This window comes from Delphinapterus leucas, chromosome 1 (assembly GCF_059928025.1).
Source record: "Delphinapterus leucas isolate spDelLeu-1000000601 "Yukka" chromosome 1, BTC_Dleu_Yukka2, whole genome shotgun sequence".
Classification (NCBI taxonomy): domain Eukaryota; kingdom Metazoa; phylum Chordata; class Mammalia; order Artiodactyla; family Monodontidae; genus Delphinapterus; species Delphinapterus leucas.
Window position 1 is genome coordinate 146791966 of NC_143129.1, and position 18169 is coordinate 146810134.

The 18169-nt window shown below is 35.7% G+C and overlaps 1 protein-coding gene across 9 annotated transcripts in view; it reads left to right on the plus strand.

Moving 5' to 3' along the window:
• Positions 1-18169, plus strand: part of TUT4 (terminal uridylyl transferase 4) — a 149590-nt gene that overhangs the window by 81882 nt on the left and 49539 nt on the right. For 8 of the 9 annotated variants that reach the window (XM_089922638.1, XM_022575693.3, XM_022575696.3 and 5 more), the window contains exons 7-12: positions 747-798; positions 2982-3051; positions 4659-4785; positions 12661-12780; positions 12946-13158; positions 16671-16845. In XM_089922638.1, coding sequence (XP_089778764.1) covers positions 747-798; positions 2982-3051; positions 4659-4785; positions 12661-12780; positions 12946-13158; positions 16671-16845 — 757 coding nt within the window. The remainder of the gene's footprint in view (positions 1-746; positions 799-2981; positions 3052-4658; positions 4786-12660; positions 12781-12945; positions 13159-16670; positions 16846-18169) is intronic. The other variant, XM_089922631.1, reaches the window with a different exon arrangement.

An 18169-nucleotide genomic window follows, 5' to 3' on the forward strand; every position in this document is an offset into this window, starting at 1 on the left:
CTGCATCGGCAGGCGGACTCTCAACCACTGCGCCACCAGGGAAGCCCCACATTATAGGTACTTTTAATAAGTAGTGGCTAGGACCGTTAGCAAAATACCAATATTGTTTAGCATTGCTAACATTGCTTATTTACTGACATATCAAACATTTAAAATAATCAGTTGATATTTTATGTGTTTTTAACTTTTTGAATAATAAGTTTATGCTCAAGGAGGTTTGATTTGGGTGAAAATTTGATGTTTTAATTTCTAGTCTGATATAGTCGTTAACTTACAAGTAAGGTATGATTATTAAATGCTTTTTAAATAGCAGCAAAGTACACATTTAAGCTAAATATTTGGCATGCTTGTTATTTAAAGTAGTATTTTAATCTAAGCCTTTTGGCCATGCTGCCAGTTGTCAATATCCCTTAAATTTCTTATCTCAACAACTTCTCTTTAGAAATCATTTGGTAAACTGATTTCTTTTTTCATTTGTTTTGATATGAAATTGCAGAATCTTTTCTCACTCTAAGAACTCACTAATTCTAGTAGTGTTGCTGGAATAATAGCACTATATGATTTATTAGATTCTACTTCCTCCATGAACAAGATTTCTTAACATAAAAGTAGAACACTATTCTGTTTTCATTATTTTAAAATACAGAGCATGATTTTACTTGTATTTAATGAAATTGAATTATCTCTAAAGTTCTGAAACTTGAACTTTGAAGTTAGTGTATTTATTAATTTGAAACTTCTTTTAGATGAATCATCCGGATCTTCTGATACAAGTGCTTGGGATTTTAAAAAAAAGTGGTGAGTTTCTTTTTAAAGTCATTTTTCTAAAGAAAGTTCTTTAAAGATATATGCATTGTGTTGTTTATGTATGCCTAACCAAGTTAAACTAAAACTGCTAGCATATTTGCGTCATTGTATTGCATATGTATTTAATAGGTGTACTAGAACATTTACATGTCAGTTAGATCAAAAGTATCATATTTAAAATTGATATATTAAAAATGATTGCCTTTTGGGTAATTTCAAAATGTTGCCTTTGAGTATTATGAATGCTTCTTGTGCAAAATGAGACAGAAAACCTGTAATCATTAGGAGATTGTTGATGAAGGAAGATTTAGGGAGAGACTTGGGGAAAAAAATGTGTGTATGCATTGAATAAATATGTTTTTTCCCCACTTAAAACAATGTTAATCATTTATAGTACATCAACCAGATTATACCTACTAAGTCCTTCATATGTGGCTCATCTGTCTGGATTGATTTTTATGTAAAAAGGACATTCATATAGGTAACAATACTTTTTAAATAAAAATTTTAAAAATTACAACTTTCTCAAAGCAGGTCCCAGGTCATGTAGTACAGTCTGGAATATTATTTTCTTGGTTTTATTTACTGCTTTTCTTGTTATATAAAGTAAATGCTTAGGAGCTCAGAATCTGGAGCCAGACTTGCCAGGTGCAAATTTTAGTTAGTTGTACCACTTACTGGTTGTGTGTCCTTTGACAAATTACTTAAGTGTTAATGCTTCAGTTTTCTCATCTATAAAATGGCAATAATATAGTATCTTTTTGATGAGAGGGTTGTTTATGAGGATGAAATGGGTTAAGCCATAGCTTAGAAAAGTACCTGGTTTACAGTACCTTCTTATTAAATTTCTGCTGCTGTGATTGTTATTATTATTACTATTGTCATCTTATATTTTATGAATCATAATTACCTGTCAAAAATATTTCCATTTTGGCTTAGAAGAGATAGTTTATTGATTTTAGCCATACCCTCTCATTGGCCCTAGTGTCAGTTCTAAACTTCTTTTCTTCTCTCTGTCTGCCCTATCAGCTCTCCGTTATTTATCAGCTTTTTGGCCATTTTCCTGGGATATTAATATTTAAGGGATGATTTTGGTGCAGTTTAACCTGTAAAGGAAGTTTTCTTCTGTAATAGTTGACTCTCATTGCACAAAAACTCTAAAGCATAATATAGATAAGCGCTTTTACCTCTTTAGACTCACTAGACACTATCAACGTAGCAAAAATATTTTAAATATGTTTTCCACTGAAATACATGAATAGATCATCTTAAGTCACATAACATAGGTTTCTAAAATTCAGTCTGAATGTAAAATTGATTATTCCCTCCTTTATGCCCTCTGTACTCTTTAAAGACCTCTATCCTGTTATCTGCAGGATTTATTTGTTTATGTATTTGTTTTCCAAATCCCTAATTGAGCCCTTTGTATCTATTCATTGTCATATCCACCATGCATAAGGTAATTCCTGACATGAAGCTCTTCAGCACATTTGTTTTGAATAGATTAATAATTCCAACAGGTACTACTAAGAGATTTTTTTCTGAACTTCAAATGAGATAATGTTAATCCATCTATTTTTGTTTAGATTAGATATTTTATGGCATGGGGCCTACCTTGGAGATGTAGAGAAAGACTTCAGAGTGGAAGTGTGCTTCACCTGTTAGTCCTTCCTTAAGAGCTTTGGCAGACTCTTCATATATTAACAGGAAATAGGGCCAGTAGAATTAGCCTTTTACTGCCATGGATAATTTAAAAGAACTATATTGTCAAAGCATTGTAGGTTCTCATTTTGTGACTCCTGTGGAAATAGCCTTCAGAAGTAAGTGGTGTCCTCTGTTTGCTATATCTATGAAGGTTTAACAACTTTGACTAGATTGTATATTGGAAATATTCAAACTTTTAGGGATGTTAAAACCTTTCTTCTTAAGGTAATTATAATGTTCGGACAGTATTTGGGACTCTGCCTGTCTGTGGTTTGTGATAATACAGCAAATGACACCAAGAGAGGTAAGAGATTCTGTTGGGTTGATGCTTATAACGAGAAGAGTGGATTGTCCCACAGAAGCAGTGAGAGTGATTTTTAGAAGGAAACGATTACTTAATGTTTACCATAGAGCAGACATTTGAGAGATGTTGACATTAGCTTACATGTTTTATTTTTTTTCTTTATTAGTATTATATGTAGATGTGGAATCTGATTTTCACGCTAAAGTTCCTGTTGTGGTGTGCAAAGATCGGAAAAGGTCGGTAACAATGAAGAGAAAATAAAGTTTTTTTTAAAAAAATTAACAACAACCAAGTATGCAGTGGATATCTGTAAGAGAGAAGAGTTTTGTTTTAGATTTCTTCTTGGATTAATTTGACTAAGCTAGTTTCTATTTATTAAAATTAGCAAGCCTGCTAAAAGCATGTGAACAAGAAATGGAGTTATTAGAGAGTTAAAAATAAAACATTCTAATGCAAAACTTTTCATTTGTTTATTCACCCAACAGTATTGAGCATTTACTATATGTTAGGTACTGCTTTGCTTATTTCAAACATAAATAAGAAATAGACTCTCTTCTCAAGGATCTATTAGAATCTAGTTTTTAGTTCACTGAAATTCAAGGAGTCATTGAAGATTGATCTTCGCTTTCTATTCAGATATTTATAGGACTGAGAGAGCAACATGCCTTTGACAAAGGAAACTGAAATAATCGTATTTGAAACCAATGTGGGAGAGATGGAAACAATATGGAAATAATAATGTATTCTTTTATTGATTATTAATTATTATTTCTTACATTTTAAGATTACTCTTTTTTATTCAAAGCTAGAAGAATCTTTGGAGATCTAGTTCAACTTCCTTATTGTCTAAATTAGAAAATTGAGACCTGGAGTGATTAAGTGATTTGTCCAAATTCAAATTATTCAGGGGAAAATCAGAATTGGAATAGAGGTATTCTGACTTCTAGTGTTTTTCCTACCACATTGTGTCAAATTGCCTCTGCGGCAACCTCAGTCACATTCTTTTCCCTGCCACAAAAATGTTTCTTCTACAATTCTGTCACTCCGTTTAAGGTAGCTCCTATATTCACTTACATATAAGCATTACTTGTGGATTAATAGATAAATTCTTTCTGATCTCTAATCTGAAAATAGCATATCAATAAAGTCATGAAAGCTTGGATAGGAAAAATTAGAGTCAAGAAGTATAGCTAGTCAATTCAGTATTTCATTTTTTTTTTTTTTTTTTTTGTGGTACGTGGGCCTCTCACTGTTGTGGCCTCTCCCGTTGCGGAGCACAGGCTCTGGACGTGCAGGCTCAGCAGCCATGGCCCACGAGCCCAGCCGCTCTGTGGCATGCGGGATCCTCCCGGACTGGGGCACGAACCCTTGTCCCCTGCATCGGCAGGCGGACTCTCAACCACTGCGCCACCAGGGAAGCCCCAGTATTTCATTTTTTGTTTTTATCATGTGCAAAGTAAAAAGAATGGACTAGGAAGGTATGTTGTACTATTTGACATTGATGATATCAATGTCTTTCCCCTCACATAAATCAAATTTTGGTGCATCTTAATGCTGCTTTTGAAATTAATTTTTCATGAACTTAAATATTAAATACTAAGTGAGGTTAAAATTTATTTCTGAAGTATAAATGGATAGTTAAAACATCTTTAATTTGTATGGAACTCTAGTGATGGAAATGATATATAGTTTTCTGTTAGCTCTAAGTTTATTAAAACATTTGTTTTTATTATGAATTCTTAGGTGTTAATTGTAGTGACTGGAAAGGATAGCCACAGGATTTGAGGTATTCTGGTTTTTAAGGTATTAGTACAGTGAAAATTTGTTTCTTTCTCATTCACAGTGGTTTACTTTGTAGAGTGAGTGCAGGAAATGATATGGCATGCCTCACTACTGACTTACTTGCTGCTCTTGGCAAAATGGAACCTGTCTTTACTCCCTTGGTGTTAGCCTTTCGCTATTGGGCTAAGGTAAGTGGAACAGAGGAAAAAAGTACCTAACATTTAAGATAACTGAGGCTTTTTCTTGCACTAACATGTAACATAAATCATAATAATATGGGGACAAAATAGTTATTTGTGGACGGAAAGTGGTGTGGCAGGTTCTGATAATGGACATGAAAATAAAGTTTCATAGGCATGTAGAGTTTATTAATATACTTTAGAATGTTTAATTATTATACTTTATTCTCTTTTATTCAGTGTAGAAATATTCTCTTTCACATCTTAGTATTTGAGACTCAAGTTTTCACTCTTATTGTTATTGTAAGTTAAGGTTGTAAGGTTGTAAGATATTGTTATGCAAGTTAAGATTCTTTTGTTAGCATATTTTTTTCCCAGTCTAAATTATTGGTAACCTGCAGCAATTTCTTTCTCTTTTTTTTTTTTAATGAATTTACTTATTTATTTTTGGCTGCACTGGGTCTTTTGTTGCTGTGCACGGGCTTTCTTTAGTTGCGGCGAGCGGGGGCTACTCTTCATTGTGGTGAGTGGGCTTCTCATTGCGGTGGCTTCTCTTGTTGTGGAGCACAGGCTCTAGGCGCATGGGTTCAGTAATTGTGGCTCACGGGCTATAGAGCTCAGGCTCAGTAGTTGTGGTGCATGGGCTTAGTTGTTCCGTGGCATGTGGGATCTTCCCGGACCAGGGCTTGAACCCCTGTCCCCTGCATTGGCAGGCGGATTCTTAACCACTGCACCACCAGGGAAATCCCCCCTGCAGCAATTTCTGAATGGCCAACTGCTAAGAATTCGTTATCTAAATTTCCTAAATTAGAATTAACATATTATTAAAGGCTGTGGTTCCCCCTGTGCTCCAGGTTACCCCTTGGAGGTGGCGAGGAGTGGTAAATATCAGTCCAAATGACTAGAGAGAGAGAGCTTTTAGTTTTTGTATATAGTATTCATCAGTGTAGTATTCATTACTTGTTAGACTAATGATGAGTAAATTCTCTGTCTTATACAAAGAAGATGAGTTAGTGGGGTAGTGGTGGAGTGATAACTTGAGAACAAAAACAGCCAGAGGATTCTTTTAGAAATATTTTGTCTTGACTTTTGATTCTCCCCATAGTTGGGACAGAACCAGCTGTCTGAGTAAGGAACAGCTTGAAAAGTATGGGACAGTCAGAAAGCCTAAGTTGGGGTGTCTTCATACCTAACACCTTTGTGTTTGCTATTCCCTTCATCTAAAATGTTCTTACCCCACATATCCAGAATGGTTCACTCTTTTACTTTTTTTCAAGTTTCTGCTCAAATTTCATCTTACCAGAGTCTCCTGGACCACCCTGTATAAGATAGCATTGCCTCCATCACTCTCTCTGCCTTTACCCTGCTTTATTTTGTTCATAGCACTTACTGCCACCTTCCATACATATTCATATATTTGTTTGTGATCTGTTTTCTTCCATGAAATTATAAACTGCAAGGATAGGAAGTTTAGTCTGTTTTATTTATTCACGGCTGGTCCTCGTGCTTCTTATGTTACTGTGCCAGTGCAGAGTAGGCATTTAATAAATATTTGTTGAATACATGGCCCAGTTCTTCAGAAAGATTGTTAATCCTTGGAAGTGACTGGGAGCAGTGAACCAGTCTGAGGGAGGGTGAACCTCCTCTTATTTATCTCATTATATTCTGTGCCTAGCATAATGCCTGGCATACTACAGAAATTTAGTGCTATGAAATGGAACAAACCAATTCCAACTCTAATTTTTATACTAAATATTTATATCATTTTGAGCAAGGCACTTCATCTATCTGAGCCTCAATTTTTCTATCTGGAGAGATTATTTCAAAAGTGATATGAGATAATCAATGAGAATATACTTTGAATTCTAAAATGCTACACAAATCTTTTTTGTTCAGTTGGCAAGTGAGATTATTTAAACAATGATAAGTCAGCAGGAATAGGACTGGTGTGACAACCCTAGTAACTAAAGTTTCTCAGAGTATGGGATGAGACTGGTAGACAAGGACTAGCCATTACTCAGGAAACTAAGTTTATCAACTCCAGGAAGGTTAGTGGCTTCATAAGGAATGAAGGAATAAATAGCTGCCTCTGGGGTGGTACTGTTTAATTATGCCTTAATTTTTTTAGTGGTCATAAATAGTCTTAGTTTTCTCACACACTTCTTTTGTTCTTTTAAGTAATTAGACTGTGTTAGAAGACTATAAATGGTATTCAGCTTATTTTCATTTGGGAAAAAAAAAGTGGCCTATAAACTTTGTTTCCTAAAGTGGTCTCTTTGAAAAGGTTACTCAAATTTATATTGATTCTAAACGTACCAGTCATTGAAGGACACTAAAAAACGTGTTACAAAGCTGGTTGCAGAGTGGTTCCTTTCTGTTTCCAACAGAGCGATGTGTCTCATTTTTGGCAGCTGTGTTAGTTGCAAAGAGCTTTTCCCAGTGGTTTTCATTTTTGAGTTTATTGTAAGAAACCTAGAAATGATTTCTCTCAAATAATTCCTCTCAAATATTTTTTTCCAACAGCTTTATTTATCTTGAAATTTTAATCCACATTGTATGTTATTTAGTAAAGCACAGATTTTCCATGATTTGAGGGTTCAGAAAAATTGTAGTATATGAATATAATTTATTCTTGTAATTGATATCATGAGATTGCTGTTGATTGTTCTCTGGCTGTCTCCATTCTTAAGTAGCTATATTCTTAGCATTCTACTAATAAGAAATTGTTTTCTGGGAAAGCCTATTAATACTCTGGGCAGCAAAACTCTTAGCTTATCAGTCCAATATAGTCAAGTTTCCTGACTCAGAGCCACTTTTTGTAGTTAACATAAGAATTAATTTTAGCAATATCTGACATCTAAAAGAGATTCCTGGGGGTTTTACTTTATTTTTATTTTTTATTATATATATTTAAGGTATACAACTTGGTGATTTGATATATGTATACGTTGTGAAATAATCACCAGTCAAGCTAATTAACACATCTGTTACCTCACACAGTTACCATTTTAGTTACCGTTTTTGTGTGTGTAAGTGACAAAACACTTGAGATCTAACTTCTTAACAAATTTCAAGTATATAGTACAGTATGGTTAACTATAGTCACCACGCTATACATTAGATCACCATAACTTATTTATCTTGTGTAACTGAAATTTTATACCCCTTGACCAACAATCTTCCCATTTCCCTCTACCCCAGCCTCCGGTAGCCACCAATCTCTTCGCTTCTAATTAGTTTGACTATTTTAGATTCCACATATAAGTGAGATATAACATTTGTCTTTCTGTGCCTGTCTTATTTCACTTAGCATAAATAATGTCCTCTAGGTCTATCTGTATTGTCGCAAATGGCAGAATTTCCTTCTTTTTTAAGGCTAAATAATGTTTCATTGTGGGTATATAGCACATTTCCTTTATCCATTTATCTGTCTATAGACGTTTAGGTTATTTCCATATCTTGACTATGAGATCTCTGTGTTTTAAGAGCTCTCTGTTAAACTACCTCAGTGTTTTTCCTCTGTGAGATGTCTGATAGTGTTAACAGCTTACATGAGCAGCTCCTTATAGTTGCAAAGAAGTTTCTGGTTAACTTGACTTATTCATTAGGCAGCATACCCTTTGTCCTAATACCCTGGATAAATGAGAATTTATTCTAGTGGAATATTTTGAGCTCTTTTTCAAATTTATTTATTTATTTAAATAAATGTATTTATTTATTTTTGGCTGTTTTGGGTCTTCGTTTCTGCGTGTGGGCTTTCTCTAGTTGTGGCGAGTGGGGGCTACTGTTTTCGTTGCGGTGCATGGCCTTCTCACTGTGGTGGCTTCTCTTGCTGCAGAGCGCAGGCTCTAGGTGCACAGGCTTCAGTAGTTGTGGCGCGTGGGCTTAGTTGCTCCATGGCATGTGGGATCTTCCCAGACCAGGGATCGAACCCCTGTCCCCTGCATTGGCAGGCGGATTCTTAACCACTGCGCCACCAGGGAAGTCCTAAGCTCTTTTTATCAGTGTTTTTTAATCCTCTTTTATTTCAAATTATATTCTTAAATTTACTAAGGCTTTAGTGATTATGCTACGTCTTTATTATGTAAGGAAAATAATAACAGTCCAATTACAGGCTGATCTTACTTAAGTAAATGCAAAAGTCTAAATAAAATATAAGAAAGTGGGGACTTCCCTCGTGGTACAGTGGTTAAGAATCCGCCTGCTAATGCAGGGGACACGGGTTCAATCCCTGGTCTGGGAAGATCCCACATGCTGTGGAGCAACTAAGCCCACGCACCACAGCTACTGAAGCCTGTGCGCCTGGAGCCGTGCTCCTCAACAAGAGAAGCCACTGCAATGAGAAGCCTGCGCACCACAACGAAGAGTAGCCCCTGCTTGCTGCAACTAGAGAAAGCCCATGTGCAGCAACGAAGACCCAACGCAGCCAAAAGTAAAATTAAATAAAAAACACAACATATATATATATATATATATATATATATACGCAAGTGGGCTTCCCTGGTGGCGCAGTGGTTGAGAGTCCGCCTGCTGATGCAGGGGGCGCGGGTTCGTGCCCTGGTCTGGGAAGATCCCACATGCCGCGGAGCGGCTGGGCCCGTGAGCCATGGCCGCTAAGCCTGCGCTTCCGGAACCTGTGCTCCGCAACGGGAGAGGCCATGACAGTGAGAGGCCTGCGTACCACAAAAAAACAAAAAAAGTGAATTACTCAAGCCATATGTGTTAAAATAAGGAATATTACAGAGATGTTCATCAATTATGTTATACATTGTTTTGGAGATTTAAAAAATGCAACAAGGAAAGAAAATGAAGTAATGAATGTAAATATTAGAAAAACAATAAGATGTTCTCTTTGCTAATGATATGATTGTATACCTAGAAAACCCTAGTTAAAAACTGCTAGAATTTGTGATGACTAAATACACTATAAACATACAAAAATCAGTAGCTTTTCTCTGTCATAAAAATAATCTTATAGAATAGAAGCAGGGAAAAATATTATCTTCATGACAGTGACACAAATTATAAAATACTAACAAATAAATTTAATAAGGGTACAGGAAGAAAATTGTGTTATTGAATGGTGAAAACAAAATCTGAACAAATTTATTTATTGAGCAAACATTTGTTAAATGCTTCCTATGTGCTAAATACTGTTCTTAGGTGTTGGAAACATCTAACAAGATGTACTGAGTCCTGCTCTCATGAAGCTTACATACTTTTGGAAGAATCAGACAGTAAAAAAATATATAAATAACACAATATCTGGTAGAATTTAGTGCCATTAAAATGAGGTGATGTGCTAAGAGAGTGACATTTCACTGGATCGTCAGGGAAGTCTCTTTGAGGATGTGATATATAAACTCTGACCAGCATAACCAGCCACTTGATCGTCTCAGGGAATAGAATCCAAGGGATAGCTAGTAAAAAGCCTGTAAGGTGAGAATGAGCTCTTAAGGAGCAGAAAAAGGCAAGAGTGACTGGAATGAGGCGAGTGAGAGTGAACGTTGTAGAGGATGAAGTTAGACAGACACTTCCAGTGGTAAGGAACTTGTATTTTAATTTCATTGGATAAGTTTTAAAAGCATTATATGACTTGACGTGATTTATGCTTGGAAAAGGTCTTCTGGGGGTAAAGAGTAGAAATAGGGAACCCAGTGAACAGGCTGTTGTGGTAGATCAGCTAGAGAGGATAATGATTTGTGCTAGGTTAGAATGGATATGAAGCCAAGTAGACAGATTTGGGATAAGTTTTGGAAGTAGGACTTGCAGAGGTAATGGATGCAAGAGGTGAGGGAAAGAGTAATTGATGACAACTCCTAAATTTTTGGAAAATGCAAATACACCAAGTTATTGGATAGGGAGATGGTACCCCTAAAATGTAAAGTCCCCTTAAATTAATTTTCAAATGTACAATAATTTCAATTAGAATTACCAAGAATTGGGGAAAAAAATTATAACGTAATCTTAAAGTTAGTATGGAAGAATAAATGTTTGAGAGAAGCCAAAATAATTCAGAAAAAGAAAACTAGTGAAGGAGGATGTACTTTACCACTATAAAACTGCTTTAGTCAAGTGTATACCATTGCATAGGAATAGACACGTAGATCTGTGGAACAGAATAGAAAGCCCATAAGTAGGTCCTAGGGTAAATGAGATTTTAATCTATGAAAAGAATAAAAGATTTCAGTGAGAAAACAATGGTTTATTAATAAATGGTTCTGTCAGAACTGTATCTTTCTTGAAGAAAATAATGTTGGACCCTTAGCACACTAAATGCAAAAATAAATTGCACTCAAATGAAAATTCACAATTTTAGAAGAAAATTTAAGAGTATGTATATGTAACCTGTGGATTGGAGAAACATCTTTATCATGGTAGGAAACCTAGAAGATATTAAGCATATTTAACTATTTATATAAACAATACATTTTATATGATAAAAAGTACTATAAATGATGCCAAAGCAGATTAGGAAAAAATAACATTTTTCAAATGTGTATGTCAGATATAAAGAGTTATTATTTATAACATAAAAAAGAACACGTACAAATCGATATGTATTGATGAAAATAGAAAAACTGGCAAAAGATTTAATAGTTCAGAAAAGAGCAAATCCAAATGGTTAGTAAATACATGAAAATTTGTATAACCTCTTAGCATCAAGGAAATGCAAATTGAAGTAACTATTAGATATTATATTTCACCCATCTTGTTGACAATTTTTTTAAAGTGGTAACACCTGTACACCTGAAACTAACACAACTTTGTAAATCAACTTTACTTAATTAAAAATAAAAAATAAAAAAAATAGGGACTTCCCTGGTGGCGCAGTGGTTAAGACTCCGCGCTCCCAGTGCAGGGTGCCTGTGTTTGATCCCTGGTCAGGAAACTAGATTCCACATACATGCCACAACTAAGGAGCCTTCTGGCCGCAACTAAGGAGTACGTGTGCTGCAACCAAGGAGCAGGCGAGCCGCAACGAAGACCCAGCACAACCAAATAAATAAGTAAATAAAATAAATATTTAAAGAAAAAAAGGTTGTAACACCTAGTATTGGGAAGCATGTGTATACCTTCTTGTTACTGATGAAAAGAGAAATTTCTGTACTGATTTTGGAAAACAATCTTATATTTATTAGAATTTAAATATATCACATTTTAAAATCCAGCAAACACATTCCTGGGAATATAGCTCATAGAAATGAGCACCAGTATTTAGGAAAATGTATAAGGATAAATATTACAGGACTGTTTAAAGTGGCAAAACTGGGAACAAAATGTGAAAGTCCTTGGGTGAGGGAACTATTGAATAACCATCCAGATCATAGGCTATAATTTAACCATTTTAAAAGATGTGTTAGATATATACTAATTGACTAAGAGGGACTTTCTTGGTGCATTGTTAAGGGAGAAGAGTAATATACAGAGAGATGTCTATTTTGGTAAAACATGACAAAAACTATAAAATCCTCCCTGTATTTATATAGAAAATAGGAATGTATATTTGTATATGGTTATTTGAGTATAGAAAAAGGCATGGAAGAGTACATAGAAGATCGTTAACATTGAGGCAGAAGTAGAGGCAAGATAAGAAAATAAGTTTTTAAAAAGATGTCCACAGTAAAAGCACTATGTGTGATATGATTCCATTTAACTAAAATATGTATGTATCTTCGTATGCAGTAAGGAAATGAATGGAAAGATGGTTACCAATATATAAATAGTTATTTCAGGGTGGTATGATTTCAGGTCATTCCTTATATTTGTCATTATTTGAACTTTTAACAATGATTATGGTAGGAAGACAAAAGCTACTTTTATTTTTTAGGAGAACAGAAAGAAAGTTAAATGGTGGTACTTTTTTTCCCCTTCATTTTGCAGTTGTGCTATATTGACTCCCAAACTGATGGCGGAATCCCTTCTTACTGTTTTGCTTTAATGGTGATGTTTTTTCTACAACAAAGAAAACCCCCTCTTCTTCCTTGCTTACTTGGAAGTTGGGTAAGCATCAGTTTGTAACATGTATGCACATGTATATATGTAGTTCATTCTTGCAGAGTGCTCTGTTCACACATTTAAAGCTGGAATTCTGGTTTGTCTGTTTGTCCATCATTTTTTTTCTTTTAATAACTTTCCACTACCAATTTGGAATGCCTTTTTATGTAGATTGAAGGCTTTGACCCAAAAAGGATGGATGACTTTCAGCTGAAGGGCATAGTAGAAGAGAAGTTTGTGAAGTGGGAATATAATTCAAGTAGTGCAACTGAGAAAAACTCAATTGCTGAGGAAAACAAAGCTAAGGCAGACCAACCAAAAGATGATACCAAGAAGACAGAAACAGACAACCAAAGTAATGCCATGAAGGAAAAACATGGCAAAGTAAGCTGTTTTTGTTTTTGTTTTTGGCTTTTCTATCTGTAGAATTTGTGATGCCTTCAATTGAAGCTATTTTAATAGTAGATTGACTGACTGACCTTGAGTAAGCCTCTTGGCCTCATTTTCCTCATCTGTAAAGTGAGGGGTTGATCTGGTTTAGTTTTTCAGTACCAAGATTCCCTAATAAATATATACCTCATTTTGAAAGGCTTGTATTGTTTGAATCATATCAAGGTAATTCTTTGTATCTTTTTCATTTAGATAAGAAAAATTTCCTTCAGGAGTTGGGCTGTGACCAAAGCTTTAGCATATGGGGATTATGTTGCCAGACTGGTGAAGAAATAAAGGCCTTGTGCTCCTATAGAGGGTGGCTGGCTTATTTAATCACTCAAACTTCATTTATTAAGGACCAGCTATGTGCCAGGCATTATCTTGAGTGCTAGAGAACCCAAGATGTATTTTCATGGATTATGTCCTCCAGAAGCATGTAGTCTTCTGAAGTAGACAGACATTACTACGAAAACGTGAATGTTACAGAAATCATTGCTCTAGCTATACTGGAGTATATGTAGTTCCCGAGCACATGTTCAGTTCTTCCACTTTCCTAGACTACCTTCTACCCTTTTCTCAAACCATCAATACTCTCAGCTAATGATCTTGCTTATTATTACTTCTCTGAGAAAACTGAAGCAATCAAAAGAGAACTTCCCACTCCCACCACCATCTCCCACTATCTGTGCTCACATACTCTGCCTTGCTGCCAGCTTTCATAACCTTTATGAAAAGTTCCTGTGTTGCTGTCTAAAGTCATTATCTTAACTTGTGTGTTTAGTCTCATCCCTTCTTGTCTATTCCGGAATATTGCTCTAGCAGTTCTTCTCTTTCCACCCTAGGTTACCAATTTTTCATTCTTTACTGAATCATACATGCTTTTACATCTCCCACTTTAAAGAAAAATCTTGACACCATTTCCCCTCCCAGCTATTTCCTTGCTCCCTTTTGCAGGAAAACTTCTTGAAAGAATTGTTTATATACACTATTTCCAATTTCTCTGTTTCCTTTTAACTCACTCTACTCAGGCTTTGACCCCCATCAATCTGCCAAAACTTGTTTTACCAGTGTCAGTATCCTCCACATGGCTAAATCCAATAGTTATTTCACAATTTTCATCTTTTTTCACTTATCAGCAACATTTGCAGTTGATTATTTCCTTCTCTAAAAAATTTCTTAACTTGACTTTCAGGATACCACACGCATGCCTGATTATTCCTTCTCAGCCTGTTTGTTGGTTCTTCCTTTCCTCTCCAATCTCTTTAATGTTGGAGTATTCTAGGGTTCAGTCCTTGATCCCTGCCTTTTTTCTGTATCTACACTCCCTTGGTGATCTCATCCAATCTCATGGATTTTAAGTACCATCTATATGATGATGACTCCCAAGTTTAAATGTTAGGCCAAACCTCTCTCCTAAACTCTATAATTGTATTTCCAACCTGCTATTTAATGTTTCTACTAAGATGTCTAATAGATGTCTTAATCTTAATGTGTCTAAAACTGAACTCTGGGTCATCCCTTTGCTCCACATGCAGTTTTCCCATCTCAGTTGATGGCACTTCATCCTTTCAGTTGCTCAGTCAAAAACCTTGGAGTCATCCTTTACTTCTCTCTTTCATACCCCATACCAAGTCTGTCAGGAAATCCTGTCATCTCTACTTCAAAATATATCCACAATTTGACCACTTACCCTGTTACCATCCTGGTCCTAGCCATATCATCTCTGGCCTGGACTACTACCACAGACTCATAATAAGTTTCCCTGCATTTACCCTTGTCCCCTTTATAGTCTCAACACAACAATCAGAATGGCTCTTCTAGAACTTAAGTCAGATCATGCCCTTCTCCCTCCCCACACTTGAAATACTTCAGTGGCTCCTCATTTAATTTAGAATAAAAGCCAGAGTTCTTACTGGTTAGCTCTTTGTTTCCCTCTTTTCTTCTCCTCTCTCTGCCACACTAGTCTTCTTTTTAAAGCTGTTTACACTCCTACTTTAGTGTGTTTGCTCTGTTTCCTGTTCTTAGAACCCTTTTTCCTCTTCTTCAGATCATACCTTCTCAACAAGTCCTATCCTGACTATATTTAACACTGGAATCTGCTCCCATATCCCATCCCCTTTACTAAACCTACTCAACTTTTTCTTATTTCCACAGCACTTTTCTTCTTCTAACTTACTGTGTAATTTACTTATTAAGTTCGTTGCTTATTGTCTTCTTCCCCTAGAATGTAAGGTCCACTAAGGCAAGGATCTTTGTTTTTTGGGGTTTTTTTTTTTGCGGTACGCGGGCCTCTCACTGTTGTGGCCTCTCCCGTTGCGGAGCACAGGCTCCAGACGCGCAGGCTCAGCGGCCATGGCTCACGGGCCCAGCCGCTCCGCAGCACGTGGGATCCTCCTGGACCGGGGCACGAACCCGTGTGCCGTGCATCTGCAGGCGGACTCTCAACCACTGCGCCACCAGGGAAGCCCTGGATCTTTGTTTTTTTTCACGGATATATCCCAAGTGCCTGGCACATAGTAGGCACTCAGTGAATAGTTGTAGAATGGAATGAGTGAATGATTTTTATGCCTTTATATGCCTTAGTGGTCACTTTTAGCTGGCATTCATCTAGCTAATTGCTTTAGAATTCAGGTATTACCTTTCTGTTAAGACCCCCCGATTCAGAGACCCATTTTAGTATGTAGCCTTCATTGTAATTGTTAAATGGTCTCTTCCTCTCCTAATAGTCTGTGAAATGGACCTCACCTTGTTTGAGTCACAGTATGCTATAATGATTAGCATCACAGACCCAGTAGCCAGGTGATCCTGAGTCAAATCCTTGCCCTATAGTATCTACTTCATAGCTGTTAGAATTAATAGTTGTATATGTTAGTTGTATATGTGCCACTTAGAAGAGTGAGTGATACATGGTTTAAGTGGGAGCTCCCATTATTTTTTTATATCCCCAGAACAATGCCAGGGACACAGTGGGTTCTAAAATGTTTGTTGAATGAAGGAATTAGCTTTTGAAAGCCCTGGGCATTTATATAGATTTTAAAAGTAATTGCTGCAATGGAGGAGCTCTAGTAGTTGTTATACAGTGGTTAGCAACCTTGGCTGCACAGCACGGGACAATCACTTAGGAAGCTTTAAAAATCTCAGTCCATTAAATCACAGTCTTGGGAAAGGTATGGGAGATGGGAGTGGTGTCAAGCTCAGGTGTTGGTGAATTTTAGTGCTCTCAGTGTGATTCTAATGTGCAGCCAAGGTTGAGCATCACTGGTTTAGTGGAAAGAACACAAAATTCTAGGAGTCAGTAATCTGGGACACTCTGTTGCCAGCTGTGCCACAGATTGCTTTTTGGCAACCTATTCTTTTATGCCTCAGTTTTTGAAAAGGTGATCTCTAAGGTCTTTTTAAATTGAAAGTTAAACAATTCTATAGTTTTGTGAAGCTTAAATGAAAGGTATTTTTTTCTTTTCCAGTCTCCTTTAACATTGGGAACACCAAATCAGGTGTCCCTGGGACAGTTATGGTTAGAGCTGCTAAAATTTTACACACTGGATTTTGCTTTGGAGGAATACGTCATATGTGTACGGATACAAGATATTTTAACAAGAGAAAACAAAAACTGGCCTAAAAGGCGAATAGCCATTGAAGGTGAGATGATATGTTATATTTCATTTGGAGAATTTTGTGTGTGCCACTAATCATCTATTTCTAATGTAGTGTTATAAATTTTATCCCTTGGCTTTGTAGCACTATATGCCACTAGGTTGTCACTATATATTGTGGATAAATTCTTTATCAAGTCCATGATAGCTTTTTAGGATTAATGCTTACTTAAAAGTTTCCAATCTGTAAATATTATAATGGCTAGGGCAATTAGCTTGTATACATGCCTTTATTTTTATTTTTTAATTGTGGAAAATTTCAAAAATACAGAAAAATAGAATAGTTATATGAATACTGTAAGATATTTTAAAATATATTTGTGTCATAAAATTATGTTAAAGTATAATCTTAAAATCCAATTTTTCATTGTCTTGTGAAGTACCTCATTTATTAAATATGGCTAAGCTAAAGGAAAAAAGAACAGTTGATGCTGACAAATAAGGTTTCACATCAAATCCCAAGAATATTAAGATCTTTAGAGATACAGAAATAAATAGTATTGCTTCTAAATTCTTAATAAAAAATTTAAATTCCACATTTTGCTCACTTTTTATAGATAGGAAATGGAATTTCTGTCCATCATTTTAGTCTCTTTAGGCTACACATTCTTCTCTTCCCTCCATCCTCTGTAGGGCTTCTCTACTGTGAGTTGGACTTACAAATATTCTCATACACTCAAACACGTACTCACATCTTGTACTTGCTTACATATGGTAAATAAATGAGCTCTGAAGCCTGCAGCCATCATAATTTCTCTCTGCCTTTTTTTCTTTTTTCTTTTTTTCTTTTTCTTCTAGAAAAAGGAAAGAGGCTAAGTAAAGCTTTTAAAAGCCTATGGATTTAGATAACAGTAAAAAGTAACAGATGCCCCAGTCTTAACAATCTGAAGCCTGGCCTGTTAATCCTTTCACTTAATGATCTTCAGTAGTGGAGAAAATGTGTATCGTCTTTTGGGTGGCACTGTTCTTTTTTCCTGGGGCCTATTTCTGTTTAAGGCTTATAAAATCCAAAAACCCGGAAACATTTTCAGAACTCTGTTCTATGCTCTTAATAATGAGGATTCAGTTGACGCAAGCCTTTTCAGCATAGCCATTTTAGACTGTATCAGGGTTTAAATTTTGGTTTAAGTTTTACTTTCTTAGGTTTTTTTCTACTTTTTCTATTATTTCTCCTTCTTTCTCTCATTAATTTTCTGATATTACTGAAGTTAAATCTTAAAATCAGTATAACTTGAAGCCTGGAGAGTTTTAGGCTATATTTTATTTGTTTAAATTGCAAGGAGTATATATAACTGAAGAATATTGTGACA